Below are 25693 nucleotides of genomic sequence, written 5' to 3'. Positions count from 1 at the left end.
CAATGTCACCAGTTTTCCAATACTTTGGCTTACAACTGGACAAAATACAGTATCCAATTTTAATGAGCCAATCAGCAAAATATGTAGCAAAAATGTCCTAGTGACATGCTGCAATATCTGAGATCTCATCCGGCTGTCATCCAGCTACTGAAGCGTAGCTGCCCCACCAGTGTCAAGTCATGGAGCAACCTCCAAAAAAAAAAAAAAAAAAACTGAGGCCAGTGGCAGCCAATAGTTTGGAGTAGCTGAAGGCTTTGCAAAATCTGTCTAAAACAGCTGTAAAAGAAACTAATATTCCTTTCAGTCACCGTTATGCAGCCAATCTAGTTAAGGAGATGTAACAAAAAAAAAAAAACACAGTTTGCACCTAAGCATGCATAGGACAATAATCACATTCAAGGTATACAGCGGTTTGGAAAAGTCAAGGTTTTAAAACCGTCAAAATTTTCTGCTATACCGTTCCTAATGAGTAGGGCCAGATGGAATCTGCAGACATTTTTAGCTATTTCTGCTCAGAATTTTAGTAAAAATCTGCGGTTTAAACAAACAAAGCTAGTCTTTCACATAATAGACAGAAAATATTACTGTACAAACTGCATTGTAAATAAATCAAATGAACATTTTCATATTAATCAATAATATTACTGTAATTAATTAAAAAACTGAATAAATATAGATTTACACACATTTACTAAAAATATTTAGTACTTAAAAATCTGGGGAATTCTGCGCGCTCAGATTTAGTGTGGGCCTAGGTATGAGTAAAATTTTATTTACAATTTTTTTGGACAACAGTATGTTCAGCAGAGAAGATCTATAAAGTTGCCGTTTTAAATTGTAAAAACATCAGTGTTTTTAAAACAAATTAATACAGCATAAGTCCAAAATTCATTTGAATTTTTTATCCTGACATGTTTACTGCTCCAAAATGTTTTAAATGTTTCACAAATTCAAATATATTGCGTACAAAGAGGAAAAGGGTTTTGTTTTTTACTTATCTAAAAAGAATATAGAGCAGTAATCTGAATACCATGATATCGTGATATTTATATGCAAGGTTATCATGCCCTCAGAATCTTATACCGGCCCATGCCTAGTTGCACCTATCAGTTTTAGTTATAGGTTGTGTAGCCTAAGTAATTTAAATTAAATCATATCTCCTTGTAAAGTCATGACTTATAAACTACTGTTTCCAGGTCCAAGCCGCCACTCATTTGAATTGAGAAAATATTGGTTATGACCATATCACACATTGAAGTGAATATTTTATAAAATCATAGTTTATACAACAGTCTCTGACTGTCTGCATCACACACAGCTATAATTTAGCAATTTATAAAAAAAAAAAAAACATAAATCACTGCAAATTCCACCAGCAACCTTCTTGCTGTAAAGCGATTGTGCTACTCACTGCGCCGACTGTTGAGTCTCCCCATACAGTTTGATAGAGCAATAGGACCCGGAAACCGCTTTGGGTGACGTCACACTTAACAAGCAGATTTAAACTAAAACCACAATACAATTCATTTAAATTATTTCAGACAATTAGTTCAGGTGGGCTGGACTGTTATTTGTTAAACTTGCCAGTGTTGTACATTCACTGCTTTAGTTTTAACATTTTATTATACTGTGTTATAGATATTGAAATGAATTGTAAATTAGGCTAATCAAATAAAGTTATGCCATTTCTGTTCAATTGCATGTCTTGGTCTCATTTGAAATATAACAAACATTTGTTAGACATATACAAATAAATATTTATGCTCTCTCTTATGCTTTGAAAGTTCCAATTGTTGCTGTTGTTGTTTTGTCTACTTTTTTTTTTTTTTTTTTGAGTAGGGGCAAAATATGATTATTTATTTTTTTTATTTTATTTCTGTAAAAAAATATCACACTGTTCATTTTGCTAAACTGAAATTTCGACCTGACCTTATGCATGTATAAATTGTTCTGGAGTATTTTTTTTTTTTTTTATAAAAATGGCAAATGTTTTAAAGTTTATTTCAATAACTTGCTGTCAAATTTAGCGAAGTTTAAATAACAATCTTAAACTTAGTCCTCCTGCACACTAAACATAATGTCACACTCTTATCTCATGCTAATTTAAAGCAGAACTAAGTAATTGCAATTTTCCCTTATTTTTTTAACCAAGTTCTCTCTCTGACAGGAGCTCCGTAAGAGCAAAAAGAACCATGGGATCACTCTAAAAAATTATTGGTTTTACAAATGAGACTTTATATAAAGGCATCTCCCTTGATACTAAAGTGCAAGAAAAGCTCCATTATTAGTTAGCTAAATAACATCATTGGTTTTAATTGCATCTTGTATATGTCTGTATGTTTAAATCAAACGAGACTTCACAACACATCCAAGACGGCCACATGCAAATCCATTGTTTGTTCACATTGCATTTCAGTCTAACAGCATGAAATCCAAATAAAAGCTCTGCAATGCACTTGAGTAACACAAAAGTGGGTTGACAGCATGGTGGCACTGGGAAAACACATAAACGCTGATTTTCTTGAGCCCACAACTACTTATAATGAAGATTGTATTACAGGAAATAAGAAAAACTGAGAGAAGTCAACACAAGACTAAATCTAAAGAGGGCAAAAACTTCAATGCTTGTGCATGACCGTTCATGATCAAACGATCTTTGATAGCAGCTTGCAAAACTTTGAGAGACTCTGTCTTACTCTGACAGTGTTTCAGAGATTAAAGCAGTTTGCATAATATGCATTCAACACATAAGCATACTATAAGATCTTGTAGAAAGTCAGCTCAACAGACAGAAGATGCGAGTATCTATCCCAAGTAACTTTAAAAGGCAAACAGGCAGCATACTTAAACTCTATTCACATGGGATCAGTTTTATCTGAGATTTTGTGATGTGTTATTTACAAATTATCCCTAAACATCTGATTTTTCTAAGGCACATTCGCATGGGAAAAGCCTGTAGTTTTACTAAAATGCTAGGGCTACTAAATAATGAGGAAAAAACAAATCATAAAATCATGATGATATTGTTCATAGTTAATCACAATTTAAAACATTTATAAATGGCAGTGTTGCCAACTTACCGACGAATTTTCAAAAAAGCGACTAGCGACAAATCTAGCGACTTTTTTGTATGTTACTGGAGATTTTTATAGACTGTCAATTGTCCATACTGTACTGTCCCTACTGTTTTCAACGAGCTACGTGTGATGCCGCTGGCCCCTGCCTCACAGCACTGACAGGTGGCTGAGTCAGTCCTCGTACAGCAGTCTCTCCCACCTGCAGCCTGACGGCATATCCCCCCTCTGCGTACCGACGGCAGATGATTTAGCACCAGCAGTGTGAAGGTATTTCCCTTGTACAGTCAAACCAATCTGCTTCTCCTTTATTTAAACATTTTAATTTGACTGTTTATTCTTTTCTTGTTAACAATCACAGATATTTTAGTGACAGTTTCTGAACTTTATTACATCTGAGAGATTACTGCAAATTCACTACACATCTATAATGACAAACTGTATTCAAACAGCAATAAATTTAGTAAAATTAACATGCTTATATAAAGTGTAGTGCAAATAAATACCCCTTTATTAACTATAGGCTGTGAAACAAACAGAAACGGTAGAACGTGATGATGTTAGTAATATGCAAATTGACGTATGATGCAATCTAGCGACTTTTCGGGCAGAGCTTAGTGCATTTTTATTGAAAATAGTTGGCAACAGTGACCAATGGGCCATATGACCCAAATGCTTTGGAAATGTAGTTGTTTCCCTATACGTAAGGATGCTATACAGAAGCAGAATGGGACTAAGTAAAAGCCAAATTTTTTATTAAAACTACAAAAGTGCTTCAGTTAAGAGCAGTGAGTGATTTTGACCGCGATTGTTTCTTTGTTTTTTGCTTAATAATGATAAACACAGACGGAATAAAGGTTAATGTCAAGGCATGCAGTTCCAATTTATTCATTTTCACTTTCAGTTTCATTCTCAACTCTTTATGTTCAGTTATTATATAACAAACAATGGTTAATGTGAATAACCCCCAAGCACCATGTGCTGATACATTTTTGCATGTGTTTAACCATTTTATTGCCGCTAAAAGATGGGTGTCCGTGCGTGTTCTGCTTGTCACAACAGCACAAGTTTACTGCTTTTAAAAATATGACTAAATCAAATTAGCTATAACCGACTTCAATGTTACTGTGGTTTGGAAAAGTCACTGTTTTAAAGCTGCAAAAATTTTCTGTTATACCATTTCTAGGGTATATGTTAGGGTTGGGTCGATAGGTGATGCCATCGTTTATCACCAATGGCATCGCGATCCTCCGCCACCGCCCCAATTGCAGTAGCAACTTACTTGCAAAAAATACACACTTAGTTTACACTAATACGTCTTAGTTTTAAAATGGCATTTTAGAAAAAAAAAGATCCACATCTACAATCTAGCATTTCTGAAAAGATATCCGTTCACATTATAGCGATGAAAACGTACTTTGAGCACAAAACCCCTGAGAGTAATGCATGTCGGACAGTTTATCAAGGATGTACCGCTGGATCGCATCTCACTAGTTGTTAACCATGAAATTTAATCAATCTTATTAATTAATCTCTATCTAATGACTCTTTGGTCTTTTGAATCTATCAGTTAACATGTCACAGCGTCAGTACACTGCTTTGATCTTTCGCTTTTGCACTTGCACTTTTGTAATTTTAGCAAAAACCTCAGACACTGTTAGTTGGTTCCTGTTGGTAGTGCACCTTTTTCACCCGGCAAGTTTGTCGACAGCATTATAACAACACAGACCACTCTGCCTATTCATGCCAGAGTGCTGCGGAAAAAGTGATTGACAGGTGGTTATGTGTGTAACAAATGTGTAACTCATATTTATTTATTTATGGTTTGGTTATGGCAGGGGTGTCAAACTCAATTCCTAGAGGGCTGAAGCCCGGCACAGTTAAGTTCCAACCCTGCTCCAACACAGTTACCTGTAGGTTTCAAACAAGCCTGAAGGACTCAATTAGTTTGATCAGGTGGGTTTAATTAGGGTTGGAACTAAACTGTGCAGAGCTGCGGCCCTTTTGGAACTGAGTTTGACACCTGTGGGTTATAGGTAAAACAAAGACCATGAGGGTCAGGTAGTTGAAACGGTAAGCTACAAATAATTAATTAGTTATGAATGAATTGATAATTTATAGATAATTAATTCACCTCCACCTACAACGACAATGCCGTCATCCATCGCAATGTTTCACATCAGACATTGTACCAACCCTCGTATATGTAAGTGTTTTTACTGTTTATTATTTTATTTACATGTTGTCAAAAACTATTTTATTTCCTTTTTTCTCAATTGTTTTTTATAATTGTTAGAGGGCAAAATTAAAATTTAATTTCATATCCCTAATACATGCTATACATTAGGACAGCAAGATTTGGAAAAAAAATTCATCTTGCGATTATTGAGGTCAATATTGCAATATGCAATTGCAAAATGAAAAATACAGTATCACCCATCAACTTATAAAGCTACAATCAAATCTAAACAGTGGATAAAACGGTGCACGAAACAAATGTATATATGACCCCAGCAAATTCTGTCTAAATCACAAAGATGTCGATTCACACTTGACTAACATTATATTATTATATTACAAAACCTTAGTGTTCAGCAAAAATATGGTAGGTAATTTACAGGAGAGTTATAACTTTACAAATTACAGACATGGCCAATTTGAATGGGATTAAGATCACAGACAACCTCTGTGATAATAACGAATGACTAGAGGTCATGAGGTGGAGTGGTTCTATCAATTGAAGTGGCACATCAAAAGTGAAAGATGGCTGATCACATGCAGCATATTAAAGGAGGCTTCTCAATACCTGCATCATACCCTGGAAAATAACACCTCAAGGAATACTTGAATCCCACCTGATCAGATCTGCAAGGCCAGGAAGGTTACCTTTTCATTTAGGCAGCGAAAATATTTCTATGAGCCCTGACAGAAAAATCAATAATATGCCATTCCCCTAGATACTCTTCAAATGAGAATATTTATTCAACAAAGGAAATCAACTAAAGGTAGATTTATTTCTTTTCAATTTTACACAGAGATAAGGGTAACTTGTCTTATCTGACTTTTACGGCGAGGCCATGATGTGTCCTTAAGCATTTTGACTGAACAGGAATTTAATTCAATGAAGGTCCAGCAGTCTTATTGGTGTATATATATATATATATATATACACATACATACATACATTTTTTTCACCCTTTTCCTTTAATCTGTAATTCTTCTGATCTTAGATTGCTTGACCTGTAGGATCAGACAGACTCACAATGAAACTTGCTTGTGACAATATTCTTATCTACAGGATGCATTTAAGCAATCATATTCAGCACTGAATATATTGTGTTTTTTTAATGTTTTTTTTTTTTTGTGTGTGTGTGTGTGTGTGTTCTAATGTTTTTTAATGTATTTGTAGACTACTATCAAGATTTATGGTAATACAACAAACTGGAATAACTAAAGTGGTTTTATAAATACGGTCACCAAAGGGTCAAAGTTTAGCTGGATAGCATAACAATATTATCCCTTGTTGGTAGAGGCCACATCTACCCTGTACGGCAGCATAAAAGCACTTTATTTATAGATCAAATTCTTATTGGCATTCATTAGGGATGTAACGGTATTGTAAATACCGTCATACCTCAATATTAATTTTTTTTCGATATTACCGTAGTCGCATGACTCGGTAAAACTTTAGGTCTTCTGAGAAAATTTGCTCAGCCGAATGAAGCGAACGGGAGGTACCGGAAACTACAATTCCCATCAGCCCAGGCTTGGCCATAATCCCTTGCGGTCTGTTGTTGCTACAGATCCAGTAATGCGGAAATGGAGTGTGCTGCTAGAAGCGGGGATGAAAAAGAGCTGGAAAACCCTAAAGCGGGTGTTGTCGCCGCGCACGTACTGAATAGCGGTGTTGTCGCGCGAGTTCTTATCAGCTGTGTTGTCGCGCGAGTTCTTATCAGCTGTGTTGTCGCGCGAGTTCTTATCAGCTGTGTTGTCGCGCGAGTTCTTATCAGCTGTGTTGTCGCGCGAGTTCTTATCAGCTGTGTTGTCGCGCGAGTTCTTATCAGCTGTGTTGTCGCGCGCGTTCTGATCAGCTGTGTTGTCGCGCGCGTACTGTAAAGCGGGACGGAGGGTATGTCCAGCGCGGGGGCACTTTTGATCATTTTGGAAGGGAACTTTCTGTCCAAGACTAAAAAGGGCATGTGCACTGCACAGGTTGAGCCCTGTGTGTGCACGTGTCTGCAAGTGGGGGAATACGACTAATAATCAGTCATGGGGACTGCAGAATACAGCACACTGTTCAGATTGATGCAGACATGAGACCTCTATCTCACTCATGGTTTGTCCTCTCAAGTGGGGGAAAGACAATGCACAACGTTACCCACTGCTGTCAACCAGGGCCAAGTCATATCTCTCTTGTCCCAGAAACCTCAGTCCCAAATGAGAGGGTTTTTTTCTGTTGCAGGGGATATTGTAAATACCCAGAGATACCAGCTTTTACCAGATTATATTTATATGATAATTTTCCTTTAAACCCATCTCTATCTAAGTGAGTGAGTGATTAAATGTTGAATGTGATGAGTTTTCAACACTACTAAATTGAAACTTAATTTTTTTACATGGTTTAATATTTTTTTGTTATTAAAATTGAAGTTCCTGTTTCAAACTTACAGATAGATGGCTAATTTGTATGTCATTGACACTTTTGGCACTTTTTTGGAGTATTTTCATAAGTTTTGTTTTTTCCTGTAAATGATTCAATAAATACCGTACCGTGACATTCATACCGAGGTATTACCGTACCGTAAAATTCTGATACCGTTACATCCCTAGCATTCATAGATGGCCATAAAAAATGGCAGCATATTCTGCACCGATTACATTGAAGTCAGAATTATTAGCCCCCGCATTCCTTTTTTTTTTTTTATATATTTTCCAAATGAAATTTAGCAGAGCAAGGAAATTTTCACAGTATGTCTAATAATATATTTTCTTCTGAAGAAAAAGTCTATTTGTTTTATTTTGGGCTAGAATAAAAGCAGCTTTCAATTTTTTTAAAAAGGTTTTAAGGGCAAAATTATTAGTCTCTTTAAGATGGTCTGACCATCGATATACAATAACTTGTCTAATTGTCCTTACCTGCCTAGTTTATATATATATATATATATAGAGAGAGAGAGAGAGAGAGAGAGAGAGAGAGAGAGAGAGAGAGAGAGAGAGAGAGAGAGAGAGAGAGATAGACAGATATACATTATACATAGAGGGAGGGTGGATGGATGGATGGATGGATGGATGGATGGATGGATGGATGGATGGATGGATGAAATGAATTGCCAACAAATCCAGCATATGTTTTGCACAGCGGATACCCTTCCAGCCGCAACCAAACACTTGGAAACACCCATACACTTTCACATTCAAACATACACAACATGGCCAATTTAGCTTATTCAATTGACTTATACCGCATGTCTTTGGACTATGGGAAAACCGGAGCACCCGGAGAAAACCACCAGGGCCACCATGACGTCCAGATCAGCTTAATGTTTCCCAAAATTACTGAATATTGCCAGTAGCTTTTACGATTTGCTTTTAAGGAAATGCAACAATGCAAATAAGTCACCTATAATGACATCAGCCAATCAGAATCATCATAATATTTTCCAGTGGCTACATACAAATTCTAATGCATAGCTTCATCAGGTATATTTCCCCTTGATAAATAAACCTGAAACACAATAATGCTGAAGGAAAGTATCACTTTTCTCATGCACCATGTGTTGTTTGTGGGTAGTCAAAATACAGATTTCAAAATTGCTACCTGAAATTAGAACATAATTTACAGGTCCCACAGGTGCAAAGTTGATAACAGGTTATTATCAGTGACTTTTTAACTGCTGCTCTGAGGATATTTCCGGCTTTAGAATTGTGATTACATGCTTTAAGAAGTAGTTTGAATCCAAAAGCAGTATATACTAGAGGTAGTGGGTGTCTGCTGCTAAAAATAGCATCTGTGCATGTTCTAATAAGTGATTCTGCATCAGACTAAAAGTAGAGAAATTATATCAGTTTTATAACAAACCTGCTGTTTATTGGTAAACATTTGGGTTTGTCTTCTAATATTTGCTAAAATACATAGTAGGTAATAATTCTGTCATTATTTACACACCTACTTGTTATTCTGACTTCTGCTTGAAGTCTAAGCATGTCAATAACCAACACTTTTTGCTGGTTGTCAAAAAATAATGAGAAAGAACATTCAAAATATTCTTATTTGTGCTCTAAAGATGAACAAATGCACTTACAGTTTGTGTTTAAAATGAAATGTGTGTGAATAAATTACAGAATTACAATTTTTGGGGGGAGGTGAAGTACTGCATCAACTCTCTGCACATTTGACCACGCCAAAGATTAAAGTGACTATGATGCTGAGTAGCCAGTATTAATATTTTAAATGCATTTTGTTTTCTACCCCATGTCCTCCCTTTATTAACTTCCATTGAATTTACAAGTAAAAGTGAGGAGTAATGCTTTAATAACCTGAGGCAACATGGTGCAACATTCACTTTAAAAATATAAGATTCTTGCGGTTCCTTCTTCTGCCACACTAGCTGCAGTATCCTCCTGAGACCCTCAAACACCCCTTCTGAAGGTGCCTCAAATACTACCCGCAGAAGTTCAAAATATGTTGCCTTCTGATAGGGTTACTGTGGGAATTATGAAAAGTCTTTACGGTTATTGCATAAAGTTGCATGTTCCTCATAAATTGGCTATAAATGCACATTTTAGTCACACATCCGTCCTGCTCATCATTTTAAAATGTTCTGACATAGGAAACACATTGTTGCACATTGTCTTCAGAAAAACTATTTATAGCTTAAAGTTATATTTAAAAAGCTAATTAAAACGTATTCATCCAACATTACAAATTTGTCTGTTTATATTACAAAGGCTGCACCAATAGCCTACACTGTTATTTGTAGCCTGTGTAAACTCTACATATTATTGATTTTAATATATAAAAATATTATTAATTTTGCTCTAATCAAACATGTAGCACAACAAAGAGGGTTGAAGTTTCATATCAACCTTTATTTGCATTAAACTCTTGAAAAAAAACAACAACAAATTTGCTTGAGATGTTTTACATTAACAGTACGAATTCCTTTACTTCTCAAAACCTCTAAAAGTATTTTACGACCTCTGAACCAAAACAATAAACTCCTGAAAGATGTGATGGATGTGGGAAAAAAAAATAAGTTTGCACAAGTGAACGCTTTTGGCAGCGGTTTATTTCAAAGCCCTGAAGTCATAATGGTGCGCGCGCAATAATTTAAAGCGCGAATTATTATAAAGAGTAGTTTAACCGTCACTCACCTTCTGTTGACGTCGAGCCATATCTGTGGGCTGTTTAGCGTTAAACGGATACGCGATACATCTCAGCACAAACACATAAATCTGTAGTTTAATTTTCCTCTCCGCTTCCTCCGTTTTAAGTCTCTCCTGCTCGGTTTTGTCCGCCTCAGCAGGAGAAGGAACTGATTCCTTGGTTTGGGTTCGCGAGGCATCCGAAGTCTTTTCAGGTTTGGGACTTTTTTTTACAGGTTTCCCAGTTTTAACGGGTGGGTCGTCCTCAGGTGGCAGTTCCCCCTCAGATTCCTCGCTGGAGGACGGGTCCAGCATAATCGACACTAAAGAGGCGACAACTCCTCACAGCTGTGGAGAAAGCCAGGAAACCCGTGAGGTTTCTGAGGACCTCGACCACAAAAGCTTATTTTTTTTCTGAGAGAATGTCAAATGTGTCAGTCGCGACACTTTTGAGGGCGGAGTCAATCCGAGAACGATTCCGTGACGAGGGATTTGAGCCACATTCTCTTTTCTCTTTGTAGAGAACAGAGCGCTGGCATGTGGAGGTTAGTGCAGAGTAATGCGAGACAGGTAGGCAACCTGTGGCATAGACAACATGCAACACGTGGGAGGTCCCCTTCTTAAAGGTGCAGTCTATTGATACAATGCAATTTTGTTTATTTTTAATGTTCAATTATTTTCAAAAACATACGCCTCACTGACAAACAGATTCACTGCACAAGGTAATTCTGTGTATCATCCTTTGGGGAGTGAAAGTATAATAGAAAAAAACTAGTTGTATAGCATAAATTTGTAGAACACAAATCCAACTGATTATTATTTTGCAAATATTATTTTTACAATTAATTTATTTTATTATTTTATAATTATTTTACCAAGTTCAGGTCAGGATTAAATTAGGTCTAATTCTCATAACTGTCTTTTGTGTAAGTTTTCTTTTTAAGGTAAATCTTTATACAATTGAAGTCAGAATAATTAAACCCCCGAAATTATTAGCCCTCCTGTTTATTTTTTGCCCAATTTCTGTTTAACGGAGAGATATTTCCAACACACTTTTAAACATAATAGTTTTAAAAAAACATTTCTAATAATTGATTTTTTTTATCTTTGTCCTGATGACAGTAAATAATATTTTACTAGATTTTTTTTCAAGACACTTCTATTCAGCTTAAAGTGACATTTAAAGGCTTAACTAGGCTAATTAGGTAGATTAATTAGGCAGGATAGATTAATTAGGCAAGTTATTGTATAACAAGGCTTTGTTCTGTAGACTATCGGAAAAATATTATAGCTTAAAAGGGCTGATCATTTTGGCAAATGTTTTTTTTTAATTATTATTAAAAACTGATTTTATAAAACTAACTAAATAAAACAAATAATACTTCCTCTCTTAATGATTCTGATTTCAACTGTATATATATATATATATATATATATATATATATATATATATATATATATATATATATATATATATATATATATATATATAGATGAAGTCAAAATTAATAAAAAAAAAACTTGTCTCTGTTAAACAGTATTTTGGAAATATTTTAAAAAGGAGGGTTACGGGGGGGTTAATAATTTTGCCTTCATCTGTACATATATATAATTATATATATATATATATATATATATATATATATATATATATATATATATATATATATATATATATATATATATATATATATATATATATTCATTCATTCATTTTCTTTTTGGCTTAATCCCTTTGTTAATCCAGGGGCGCCACAGCAGAATGAACCGCCAACATATCCAGTATATGCTTATTTCTAAAATATTTATTTATTACTTATTGTATGTAGTTTCAAATGAAATTAGTCCAGTCATTGTTGCTTTTATTACTATTAATGTTATTAATAATAATATTCATAATAATATGTAATAATATTAATCATAATATAATAAAATATGCTATTTCATTTCCAAATTTAAAATTTCCAAACTTACTGTGACTTCACTGCAGACAATATTAACACAAAGTATTTCATATTTTGTCCTGTCAACTTCATTTAATTTGTAAAATTACATCCTTTCCTTTCATTCAGACCTGCAACACATTCCAAAAAAAGAAAAACATGAGACAGGAGCAATTTAGGGCTAGTTAAATTTAGCAGAAAAATTCAATTTTTCAAACCGGTGATGTCAACAGGTGATTGTAATTATGTTTTGTACTAAAGCAGCATCCAAAGTTCTTGTCAATTAGGAGCAAATATGGTGTGAGGATCACCAGTTTGCCAACACATACATGAGAAAATTATTGAAATGTTTAAAAACAATGTTCCTCAAAGAAAGATAGGAAGACATTTGGATATTTCGCCTTCAACAGTGTATAACATAATTAAAATATTCAAAAAATCTGGAGGAATTTCAGTGCGTAAAGGACAAGGGCGCAAAACCTTCGCTGAACAACCATGATCTCTGATTCCTCTAGTGGCACTGCATCTGGAAGCATCATTCATGTGTAAAATATAACCAAATGAGCCACTTTGTCAAGTACCAAAATACATAGTTACATCCACAAATGCTAGTTAAAACAGTACTGTGCCAAAAGGAAGCCCAATGTTAGTAGTTTGCAGAATTTTAGTCGACTTCACTGTGCTGGGGGGCATTTGGGGTGGACCATCACACAGTGGAAATGTGTACTGTGGTAAGATAAATCAATATTTTAGGGAAAAATTGGACATTGTCCCTTTATTAATCTGGGGTCACCACAACAGAATGAACCGCCAACATTTTTCTAGCACATGTTTTACGCAGCGGATGCCCTTCCAGCTGCAACCCATCACTGGGAAACATCCATACCCACTCATTCACTCTACGGAAAATTTTGCTTACCCAATTCACATATAGCACATGTTTTTGGTCTTGTTAGGGGAAAAACATGAGCACCCGGAGGAAACCGATGCGAACACGGGGAGAACAGCTCTACACAGAAATGCCAAATGACCCAGCCAGGGCTCAAACCAACAACCTTCTTGCTGTGAGGTGATTGCGCTACATGCTGTGCCACCATGCTGCCCGAAGTTGGTCATTACAAATCTGTTAATTGTACAATATGGCATCTTTACAACACTATCTAATTCAAGTCCAAAGAAAGGCTGGTTGTGAAAGAAAATTAAGAGGATAAGATAATGTGAAATATTTTAATGGACAGTCAACAGTGGTGGAAAGTGAACTGAAAAATCATACTTGAGTAAAAGTACCATTACTTGCCAAAAAATGTATTGCAAGTATAACAACAGTATCTGTTCTAAATACTACTCAAAGTATGAGTAAAAAGTAGCACTTCTAAAAGTTCTCAAGTGAGTATAACACTTGAAAAATGATTTCACATTACAGTCTGCAAATGTAAAAGAAAAAAATGTAGCCTTACATCAGTGCAATTTTCTGTTAAGAGAATTTCTTAGTGTAAGTTAAACTATAAAACATTCATGGACAATTAATTTAAAATGTGAGATTTAATGTATAAATCTTACATTAATATGCACTTATAATAAGCCAACAAGAAGCAGGTTGATGGGTTTATGGAGAGAAATCTATGCAATCTAATTAGCAAAAGTATGTTAAAACTTTTTTTAATTCACTTTACTGAGTGGATTACATGCTAGTCGTACCCGACTAACATGTTATGAGTGTCCAGATGTTGGTCCCACAAACCAACCTTGCACGGCGGTGTTAATACATCCATTAGACATCGATGGCATCCTCCTAATGCTTCTGTAGTTCACAGTACATGTTTCCTGCATGAATTTTCAGTTTCATCGGATGGAAACCACAGGACTGATTATTATTTTACTACAAAAAACATATTAAGTAGTGACCACATGTTTGTGTTATATGGACAGAGAATTTGTCTAGTTTAGTGATAAAAGTACACGACTGGCTCCTCATTAGCTCCGTAATCTGCCCTATTGGATGATTACGGAAGCATTAGAAATAACCAGAGTCTTAAAGCCCCCAAATTATCACCTAAGACAACCTTAGTTTACACAGAGACAAGCATGGGAGTTCTTGAGACCTACCAGAGCTCGAACTCCCCTTTTGCTCTTCTAACGGGAGAGAGCCCCGGGCTCGAGGATATTATGAGCTCAGGGCTCTCTCCCGGGACAGCATGCTAAATACGCTTTATTGATTATCAGCTAAGTGTGAGCTCTTGAAACATTTTTCTTGCTAAACCGAGGAAATACTACACCCAAAGTGTATAAAGAATCCACAGTTGGTGGAGGACGTATCATGGTTTTGGGGGTGGTTTGTATGTATGGACCATCTACATGCCAGAGTTAATGCAATTTTTTTTATCAGAAGCTCTTTTGGCAGCATCCGGACCTTTCCTTGTATTCATGTTCCAATCAGCCAGCAATGCTCATATGTGACTGTGTTCCCATCAAAATGCAACTCAAAACAGGACCACATGGATGAAGGCGCCAATAACACTAAATCAGCCTTCTTGACCTGGAGGATTGTAGATGTGGACAGATTAGTAAATTACTAAAAACAAAAGTAACTTTACATATAATAACATTCTAAATGTGTTTGAATGAGAGTCGAGCATCTTCAGTTAACAGATCCTCCGTCAGAGTGGGCATCTGTGTGGTTAATTGGGAGTGTCTGATCCCCATATGTACATAAACACCACAAATTTTTTGCAAACCCCTCCAAAACACATTTCTTCAGCCAACATAAATTATAAAAATCATTCAGAAGCCATGTAACCAATAATGAAGGGTGTTTGAGCAAAAATTATGACAATTGTTACCTAAGGTCAGACAGAAAAGGGCTTTACAACTAGTAATGAATGCAACTGAAATCTAGTTAAATGCAACTGAAATCTAGCATCCAAAGTAAAGTTATAATGACAATCACACAAGTGTGAAGAAAATGTATTTCTAATTGTTAAACTCAGTAGTCCAAAAACCATAATTATCATACAAGAAATAAGATTTAAATAAAACATAATCAGATTAGACCCTTCAGACAAGCTGCTATTACCTCAAACGCAACTGAACAGTGACCTTGAATCGCAATGGCTGCAGGATTTGAGCATGAATTATCATAACGTGGGTGGTTTATAGAATTAGTTCTCATCACTGGCTCACTTTGCGAACAAATATTAGCCCAAGCCCATTCAAATTTCATATTAATGCCTCCTCCTTTGTTTTGCATTAGCTGCCCCATTAAAGTCACATCGATTAGTAAACGGTTTTATTTTCAGATCCTCTCCCCTAATGAGTATGGGAAGAAATTATTATGATACTATAGATACTTTCAGATTCCTATAAAGATACTTTCAGATTCCTTTTCTTTGTAGTTGCATGGCTGTTCTGTAAGCACCCTTCTCTGCAGATACTCACCCATAGATGGCAATTGTTCTGTGTAACCTCATTTCATCAAAGCTAATCTGCCGCTTGAATCTCTTTGATAAGACTTCCACCCAGACTAGAGTTGTCAAAACATTTAATTTTGAGATTCAGTAATTAGACTTGAGACAATCCTCTCAGTGAAAAGTTCAATTAACACTGATACAGGTATTTTCCAAAGCATTGTTTATTAAAAATGAGTGTGAATTCCTGCTAGCACATGATAACTATAAATGGTTCTGGTTATATTCAAATGTTTTGTTTTTGTTTTGTTTTTTAAATACAGACTTGTCATTTTGAAATAAAAAACAAAGAAATATCTCACAAAAAATATGAACAAGTAAAATAAACATTGATGTTGAGTTTCCATTTAAAATATATAGCATTCTGAGAGGTGAATTTTATCTAAGCTGTTTGTTAATTTTTTTCAACATTCCACACATACTATTCACATATCTGTGTACAAGTACCTGCTAGAGGATAACAAAAATATACAATCTTATAAACATTAAGTGCTATGGTTAGACAACAAGACTAACCCTGTCTTGCAAACTCAGCTTAAAGCTTAAAACATACATTTTATATAACACATTCTGTATAATCACAAATATTATTATAATACAAAAACATATAAACACACACGTTTCAAACCCAGTTTTCAGTCTGCTGTATTGGATAAGGTAGGCTGGTTTTAGCTTCTTGTGCAAGTGATCCAAAGGAATAAAACTAATGGATTGTGGATTAGGTACTGTCAACTGCAATTGGGATCCCGTGTATTTTAAAAACTAAATGTTCACATTTCTAAAATGCTCAGAATTATGGTCATACTCCAGTGCTGTTTACCACCGGTGCCCAGTCTGGGTAGGTGTCCAACTTAAGCAGAGGTGTTCCCCAAGTTGTGAGAGCTAAGAGGACTGTAAGAATACCTATAACATTTACACCCAGCCCTGCTTTTACCTACAAAGTCAAAAAAGAAAAAAACAAGCTTAGTTACTGTAAAATGGAATAAAATTGTTGTCAGACAACAATTTTAGGTTACTAAAAAGGTTCTTAGAACCTTCAAACATCCAGTTTTTGAGATGAATTTTTTACCATTATTTTTTTTGTTTATAATAATATTATCAAAAAAAATTCATTCACACAAACATTACTCAACTGTTCAGTCTCATGTTATAATAATAAACTCTTAGAGTTTATTTAAAACATTATGAGAACATTCCAGCCAGTATATAAAAGAGCTTTTCCCTATAATTCTCAGTAAGCTATAAAAATTGTGCACAGTTCTGAGAACGTATTAATTAATGTATTAATGTGATTTTTTGGTTATAAAAACATTATTCAAAATGTTTCAGTTTCATGTTATAATAATGTTCTCACAAAATTATTTAAAAAGTTATTAGAACATTTCGTTCACATTATATTAGTGTTCTAAGAATGTTTTTCTATCAACATTACGAGAATATATATTAAAAAAAACATTATTTTAATATCATAACTTTTAAGGACTGTTATGAAATGTTCGAAAAACATTCTCTATGTGATTCCATTTACAATCCAAAACAGCTTGCAAAGAGCAAAAAAGCATAAGGACTCACCATATCCATGCTAGTCAGATGACCATACGTGAAGACGATAGCATTAGGGGGATTAGAAACCGGAAGCAGGAATGAGAAGGACACAGCCAAGGCCGTGGGAATCAGCATGTACAGAGGGTTGACTCCGATTGCCTCGGCCTGACAAAGATAATTTTTTTGATGAGAGTAGCTCTAAAAGGTGACATTATATTGTACATATGCTGAAATAACACATACCAGGGGTGCCAGTATTGGCAAAAAGATTGTCATTGTGGCAGCATTGCTGGCAACCTCTGTGATAGATGTGACAATAAGGCAGGCAATGGTGACAGTAGCTAAAGGTGGAAGACTTCCCAAGGGAGTTAACAATTCAGCGACCCAAGACGATAAACCAGAAATCTGTGGGGTGAAACAAACAAAGGGAAAAATGTCAGCTCGTCTTTGGAAGACATACACTCTAAGGTAAGTAAATGTGTTTAGCCAAAATATTAATGAACTCATATGAACCTGCTTTCATAAATGTACTAACATCTCTTTGTATGCTCGTCAACAGAGACTGAAGTCATAATTTAGCTGTTTGTCAAGATATGGGATCCGGACACCCTGATATTCCATATGGAGAATGCAGCACAGTAGTCACCCTTTCTGCTTTGAAGATTTTAAAGACTGAACTTGCCATGACATTTGGATGTCTGGATCAAAACAGGGCTGGAGCCTTGATGATAAGACCCCACCCAGACCACCTACACCAGGGGAATATTAAGAAGTAGGCTAGGCACTCTTGTTTCTAGTCTTTGCAACTGACAGTGGTTTGCTAGGCTGAAACAATGTGCTTCAGTGCCAGTCTCATAATGGAGGCATGTAATTAGCTTGAACGGAACGTCAAAGCAGACAGAGAGTGACACAGTAGAATTGTTGTTCTCTGCGCAACATTAATAGGCTGCACGCTGCTACACGGCTTTGATGTGATCCGTCTTTTCATTTATTTATTTTAAAAGGTAATTATTGTTTAAGATTATGAGCAAAGGCAGCAATTGAGCTGTCCAGAGCTGTCCAGAGTCACTAGTGAATTAGACTGGCCTGTTTAAATGAATCTAGGCCAGTTAATTGATTCTTTTTTTAATGCAGTCTTGTACTTTTGTATTCATTCCTCTCTTTTTTTTTTTATTTTCTTTTGCAGGTACAGTATAATTGGGTTTCTATTAAATGATGATCCTACCTTTGTTCCTTCAGCCAAAGCAAAACCTCCACCAACAAGCAGACTGATCTCCCATGGCATACAGGCCTGGAAGTCCTTCCACGTTATCAAGGCCTCTGTCAAATGGATGAAAATGTAAATCATCAACAGAAATGCTGACAGTGCGCCTCCAATCATACTGAAGGTTTTTAAAGTAGTCGTACCGTAGTGATCTGCGTTTAGTTTGTGTGAAGGGAGGAGGAAGAACAGGAATCCCAGCAACAGCGCTACAGTGGCATCCGTAGCGTAACCTGGGTTACTGAACAAATAGCAACATAGGATTTTAAAAGCAAGCATTTAAGACTTCTGTAGTAGTTCTCTAAGAAGTGAAGTAGTTATCCGTACATATACATTAAAAGAAGTTGATACATGTGAATACACTCACTCTGAGAACAATGACGACCAGCCTGGCATGAAACCTGGATTTCTTGTAAACCACAAAATTGCCATCAGAATGAATATGATCAATGTAACAATCTCCTGCCAACTGGATAAAAAGAGAAACATAGAAAAGTATATTTCTGGTTAATTTAGACATTTCTGTCCTAAACACTGGATTACATTACACAAGTTTTGCGCTGATTTGAGGTCTTGAGAAATCTGGGCTAGTTGCTAAAAGTCAGAGTATCTGATCTGGAGATTCAGGGTAACTGATGTTGAAATTCTTCTTTAGGAAACAACAACTGCATAGCATGTTGGGTAAGTTTACTAATTGAATCATTAAACTTGTATTTGGATAACATTTCAAATTACTTTGTCTGAAAGATAACTTAATTACTCAATAAGTAATTAAACTACTTCTATACAAAACCATTACAATTTCATGCAAATCTCAATGTATAGGTAATACAAATTAAAATCTTTTAATTCTATAAATTTGAGTCAAACAGCACTTTTATTTTGTATTTATTTAAAATAAAGTGACAAAATTGTCAAACATGATGAGTCAATCCAAAAGTTTAAGACTTTATTTATTTTATTCTTGTGCACTTGTTGGATAAATCTTTATGTGTTGAATATAAATCTTTATATATAAATGTCTTTATTATGCAAAACATTTGAACAACAACAACAATATATATATATATATATATATATATATATATATATATATATATATATATATATATAGTCTTGATAAATGTAACCTTCTTTAGTTGAAATAAAAAACATTTAAGAATCTATTTTTATAATAAAAATACAATTGCTTTGCTTCCCTGAATTGATTTTTATAAAACAGTTAAGTTAATGTATAGTTTTTATGGCAAGTAAAGTATCAGTAACTGTAATTAAATTACCTAAAAATATAAGTAATCCCTTACTTGTCAGTAACTAATTCCTTTCTAATTAATTTATTTCCAACTCTCATAGCACGTAAAGCATTTTTCAGTTGTTTTGTTTTTTATTTGAAAGACGTCAAAGATTTAATGTTTTTACAACATATAATGTTTTAATTAGTTCTGCATCACGATTGTTGTTTTAAAAGATAATTCAGATTTTAAAAGCAGTGTAGTATATTCCAGCCTTAAGAACAGAAAACTGTGATAGTAATTATATACTTTATGAGCTACCTAAACCATTTTAAAGGAATTAAAAAATTTATTAAATAAATGTCAATTCTCATTTTACAAGTCTCCTATAGTTAAACGGTTGAGTTTTATCATTTTTAAATCCATGAAGCTGGTCTCTGAGTTTTATTAGATCATTAGCATTTTATTCAAAACTTTATATTTATACACACACACACACACACACACACACACACACACACACACACACAGTTGAAGTCAGAATTATTAAACCCCCCTGAATTATTACCCCCCCCCCTTTTATTAAGATTTAACATAATAGTTTTAATAACTGATTTCTAATAACTGATTTATTTTATCTTTGCCATGAAACATTAATACAGCTTAAAGTGACATTTAAAGGCCTAACTAGGTTAACTTGGCAGGTTAGTGTAATTAGGCAAGTTATTGTATAATTATCGAGAAAAAAAAAAGAAAAGAAACAAAAAAACACAAATAAGTACAAATACTGGCCATTAAAAGAAGAGTTCCAACCTTATGGGCCCCAGTGAGTTGTAATGATCCCGGAGCACTCTGGCAGTGATTTTCTCTTTTTCAGTTCGCTGTCTGGAGCAAAGACTGGCACGAAAGCTGTGGATGAATAGCAAAGCAAATACGCTTTTGTTGTTTGTTTAATTCTCTTTGATCTCAGTGCGCTTACGCATTTTGTTGTGGCTTTGATAGATTGACTGATTTAACTGAATGTAAAAATATATACATATTTTAAACTATGCATATAAGAAAATGACACCACAAATCCATGTTCTGACAGTGATACTTCACAAGGGAAAGAGGAAAATCTCAACAGTGGTGAAATGAAGTCTGCAGGATAAAACATGATTATTCTCGAGCGATAAGAAAGGGAGGCTGGAAGTGAGATGCAGGGCAGGATCAAGAAGATTGAAGACATGAACAGGAAGTGGTGAGGTGAGAAAAATGCAGATGGCACGGTGATTTTAAAATGATGAATTTAAATGAAAGCCAAAGACGAAGAGTAAAAATGAGGGACAGGGATGGGTCAGGGAACGACTTATTGAAAACATGACATTACAATCACTCACTTGGATCCGAGGTACATCCAGTGCAGGAACAGCCATGACAAAATCAGCATAATTATGCAGATGGGAAGACAAAGCACGAACCAGTTTCCAAAATTAACGATGGTGCATTCTGGGTAGTACCTAAGGAAATGAAATAAAAGTGCACCACAAGCACTGTTCAGACTGACCAAATTAGATAATGTAAAAGAAATAATGAGAACATCATAATGATAACATATGGTTCACATGTTGTTTTTAAGATAAGCAGTGAACTCACTGATAGATGTATTCAGCAAATATGAGGTTTGTGGATGTTCCGGATAATGTGGTCAGCCCCCCAATGGATGATGAATAGGCAATGCAAAGTGACAAGCCTTTACACATCATGTGATCTTCGCGGGTCCTGTACTTTCCACTATACGGTGGAGTCGGTGCCTGGAAGTTATTGAGAAATACCATTTTATACAGGCAGAAACAAGGATTTTGTATGTCATTGTGTTTATGTAGTTTATGAGGATATGCATTGTATCCTCATAATACACAACACGTATCTCTTCAACTGCTTGCTCTACCAAATAGTTGACCAATTCAATTCAATTCAATTCAGCTTTATTTGTATAGCGCTTTTACAATGTAGATTGTGTCAAAGCAGCTTCACATAAATGGTCATAGTAACTGGAACATATGTTGACTGTCTTAAATAATGACTGTTAAAGTCATTTAAAGAATGACTCTTATAAATAATGGTTACTCTATACACTGCATTGTTGGTTTACAAAACAGACAAACATACCTTATCTTGTTACACTACTACACTTTGATTTTGGTTTTATTGTAAAAAAACAAAACAAAACAAGAAAACATGTTAAATGGGAATCTGTAATTATTTAAGGCATACTTCAAAAAAATAAAGATGATTTAGTATTCAAGTATAATTTTATATTTCAAATATATTCAAACATACATTTTATTTTGAAAATATTTTTTAAATAATTTGGTCTTAGACTTCATATTTTTCATAGTATATTTGTTAATTCCAGTACTTTCACCATAAACCAACATATCTACCATTTGGTAGAGGTTGATATTTTAGAAAATATGGGATTTGTAAAATAAAATGAAAATTGAGTGTGTTAACTAGGAACATTGCAAATTAAGACATTTTTTTCATGGTGAGGCATTTAACAGATAATAATCATACTTAATGGGGTCAATTTGACATTTTTTTTGCTGAGGGTTGGGCAGCCATAAAGCCAAATAATAAGTGCAGGGTTTCTTTAGGTTTCAGCAAGTCAAATCTAACACTTTTAAAGATATTTTTAGGACCACAAAGAATGTAATTTCAGACTTGTATAGGGCTAAACGCTAATGGTTTCTTTTAATGGCCCATCAATAAAAAAAACTAATTCTAATTAGCTATTTCTTAGCCACAAACTTTAAATAATTTGTCAAAACAGGCAGACCCTAGTGTTATGCATACTTTTTCCAAAAATGCTAAATAAATAATAATTTCTCAGCACTAAATATTAGTTATAAATATAGTTTTACTCTAAGTTTTATTTAGGTTCATTTTTGGTGATGTGTGGGGATGTGTTGGATCGATAGAGTAGCTTTACCCATCTAAAATGATTTTAAGACCTACAAGCCAATGTCTTTGAATTTAAGACTTTTTAAGGCCAAAAATTTTAACATTGAAATTTAAGACATTACCCTGAAGTGGTTTTTACATTATAATATACATTATGCCTATAGCGAGTCCTCATAAACCATATATACAAGTGTGTGTGCGTGAGTGTGTTTAACTAACCTTAGCAGTTTCTTGTTCCTCAGAGGTTGGCTCTGGCTCTGTTATGCCTGCTTCTATGCTATAAGAGGAAAAAAGGTATACTTTTAAATACAATTTTTTGTTGCCCTTTTACTTTTTTATTTCAGTATGTTCCATTTGTTCACCTTTTTATCTTCTCTGACTGGTCATGCTGGGCCTCGATATCTGAGAATAGATGTTCGATATTTAATTGTGTAATTCTTAATGGTTACAAAATTATACTTTTAAGTGACAGCTATGCTTGCCTTCAAGTTGAAGAGCTGGGTTGGAGATGCCGTTTAATGCCCCCTTGTGGTCTTTATTGGCCTCTTCACTTGCACTCAAAACCTGTTGGATCACTGCCTCCACAATTGGCATAACCATTGCCACAGTTGAGGTGTTGCTCAACCACATAGAGAGAAAAGCACAGCCAACCATGAACCCCAGCATCAACCTGTGAAACACATTTCACAGTAAACAAGCAGATTTGCATCGGATTCTCCTTCAATACACCAGCAAGTGTGTGTTTGTTTAGAAGACGCCTAATAGATGTCCAAACATAGACATCTTGGCTAAAACAAGGCTACATTTTGGCTGCCAGTAAAAATCTAAAAGACATACAACAAATGTCCAAATATAGACTAGTTATCAAACAAGCAGGAATGAATGACTACAAGTGAAGTCTCTATATATGTATATGTTTATTTTCAGACTATTATCTATTAGATTTTTACAGACAGACCAAATTTACCATTGTTCAAGCCAAGCAATCTATGTTTCAATGTCTGTTAGATGTCTTTTAAACAAAACAAAAAATGCTTGGTGAGAATTCATCACAATATATCCTTAATCTTTTATAAAAATAGGTATAATCAGTCTTACATGCCAGGGTTGACTCCAAGTCCGGTCACCAATCTGAGGGCAATTCTTCGATGAAGACCCCATTTCTCAATAGATGTCGCTAAACAGATGACCCCCAGAAGCAACAAGTGGAAGTCTTTGAAATATTGAGATGCAACCTAAAGAAAGATGGTGGGTCAGTAAAACCATGTGTTCGTATCCATATTAGTAGTCCAGAAATATTGCAGTCAGGTTTTCATCGGATTGTTTTCCAAGGGTAAAGTGATTGGTTTAGGTACCTGGGAGGACTTCATGATCCCAAAAAGAGGAAAAAGCAGAGCGGGGATAAGTGCCGTCACAGACAGAGGCAAAACCTCTGTCATCCAGTACACAGCCATTAAAATCAGGACGTATGCGCATTCTGCTTCCTAATGGACATGATATTAGATGTTATATCCATTCGCCATTAGCTGTTTATTGACAAAATCTCAAATATATTAAATGTATTTATTTTAAAAATATCTAAATGTCTTAACATTTCAAAGTGATTTCAGAGTAAAAGGTATAAAATAATGTTAAAAGACAGAAAAGATTTAGAAAATATGAGTTTTGTACTTAATTAAATCACTCTATTACACTTCTTTAAATGTCAACAAAAAAGTATCTTTAGCATTATTTGTTAATATTATAGTAATTAATAAAGTTCTCAGTCTCTGCACATTACTTGTTTGTTTCATGGCTAACCTTGGTTTTGATGACCAGTGGCAGCGGTAGAATCGCCAGCGGTGTGCTGATGATGATTAGAGGTTTCAGGGCACTCCAAGAACATCTAAGCCGCCTCATCTTGTGGCCGAAACGGAGTCAACTCAGGGACTTTGTCTTATGATTGCCTTTAAATAATGCGCCGCTGATTAATCTTTGCCCTGGTGCCATCCGCATCCCCTGTTACTGGTCCGTTCCGGGCATGTCATAAACCCTTATGGCCATGGAGATTAAGCTTTAAGATTAGACTCCCACCAGTCAAGGCACTTGTGCTGTAAGTCCTGATCCAACAATATTTATATTTTGAGACCAAAGTTGCATATGAGATTTGCATATGAGGTTATAAAAGCAAAAGCATTACAAACATAAACCCACTGACATGAGACAATGACCTGGAATTCACACCTTTTTTTCCTAACAGTAAACATTATCAATGTTTTCCTTACTGGGTGCTAATCTGGCGCTGCACAGGGGTCTGTTAAACAACAACCTGGGAGGCTTACTAAACACAAACTCTCAGAAATCACACAGCAGGAGATAATCCATAGTTCTTTCCAAAGAATTGGATTTGTGGGAGGAATGTTAATATAAAAGAAAATACTTTGAAATCAAAAGAAATACACAAAGTTGTTTTGAAGCATACACTGCCCAGAGTGCACCTTGAACTCAAAACGATATCAAAAAACAGATTAGAGGTTAATTTGATGTCAAAACGACATAAAATTGACATCTATATTGACATCAAAAAATGGTCAAAAGTTGATTACAGAATGAGGAAACAGAAGTTGCTTTTTGTCAATTGGCTAATTTGTACGAATTCGTACGAGTTGAGTCGTATACGAAAATGTACAATTTTAAAAAGGAGGCGTGGCACCCAACCCCGCCCCTAAACCAAACTGTCATTGGGTGATGAGCAAATCATACTAAATTGTACGAATTAGATCGTACAAATTCATACGAGTTAGCCACTAAATCAAAAAGTTACAAATTGCTGTGAGATTGCGTTGTCCTGTAATCCATTTTTGATGTTCTTTGGTTCTTTGAT

At 34.9% G+C, this 25693-nt stretch overlaps 2 protein-coding genes and 1 long non-coding RNA gene across 22 annotated transcripts in view; 1 reads left to right on the top strand and 2 right to left on the bottom strand.

Annotated features, from left to right (window-relative positions):
* cadps2 (Ca++-dependent secretion activator 2) overlaps positions 1 to 11034 on the bottom strand; it is a 350912-nt gene extending 339878 nt beyond the window's left edge. For all 19 annotated transcript variants that reach the window (XR_015526569.1, XR_015526568.1, XR_015526570.1 and 16 more), the window contains exon 1: positions 10449 to 11034. Coding sequence is in view for 14 of the 19 variants with exons in the window: in XM_087312412.1 (XP_087168538.1) it covers positions 10449 to 10754 (306 nt within the window). In the remaining 5 variants the exon portion in view is untranslated. The remainder of the gene's footprint in view (positions 1 to 10448) is intronic.
* Positions 11035 to 15992: 4958 nt separating this feature from the next.
* On the bottom strand, positions 15993 to 24754 carry slc13a1 (solute carrier family 13 member 1). 2 transcript variants are annotated; one of them, NM_199281.1, is given in 15 exon segments: positions 15995 to 16780; positions 17419 to 17556; positions 17635 to 17796; positions 18617 to 18711; positions 18799 to 18893; positions 19020 to 19121; positions 20698 to 20793; positions 21264 to 21383; positions 21520 to 21677; positions 23050 to 23107; positions 23193 to 23232; positions 23313 to 23500; positions 23929 to 24065; positions 24186 to 24314; positions 24631 to 24735. In NM_199281.1, coding segments are annotated over 15 exon segments (1752 nt in total). In that variant the 5' UTR covers positions 24730 to 24735; the 3' UTR covers positions 15995 to 16645.
* On the top strand, positions 16375 to 19587 carry LOC141381002 (uncharacterized). The gene is made up of 3 exons (XR_015526636.1): positions 16375 to 17859; positions 17951 to 18395; positions 18578 to 19587. It is a non-coding gene; the product is annotated as an uncharacterized LOC141381002 (long non-coding RNA).
* Positions 24755 to 25693: the final 939 nt, after the last annotated feature.

Source organism: Danio rerio, chromosome 25 (assembly GCF_052040795.2).
Source record: "Danio rerio strain M-AB ecotype USA chromosome 25, GRCz13ab, whole genome shotgun sequence".
NCBI classification, from domain to species: domain Eukaryota; kingdom Metazoa; phylum Chordata; class Actinopteri; order Cypriniformes; family Danionidae; genus Danio; species Danio rerio.
This window is presented reverse-complemented; position numbering and strand designations above follow the sequence as displayed.

What these genes read in the sequence shown, in the direction of transcription:
- slc13a1 (XM_087310489.1), bottom strand. Translation starts at nt 24,729, where the DNA reads ATGAGGCGGCTTAGATGTTCTTGGAGTGCCCTGAAACCTCTAATCATC. An exon ending in TGGATGTACCTCGGATCCAA is followed by an intron (nt 20,794 to 21,263) that starts GTGAGTGATTGT and finishes ATTCATCCACAG; the next exon opens with CTTTCGTGCCAGTCTTTGCT. An exon ending in TGGTCGTCATTGTTCTCAGA is followed by an intron (nt 18,894 to 19,019) that starts GTGAGTGTATTC and finishes CTATTTGTTCAG; the next exon opens with TAACCCAGGTTACGCTACGG.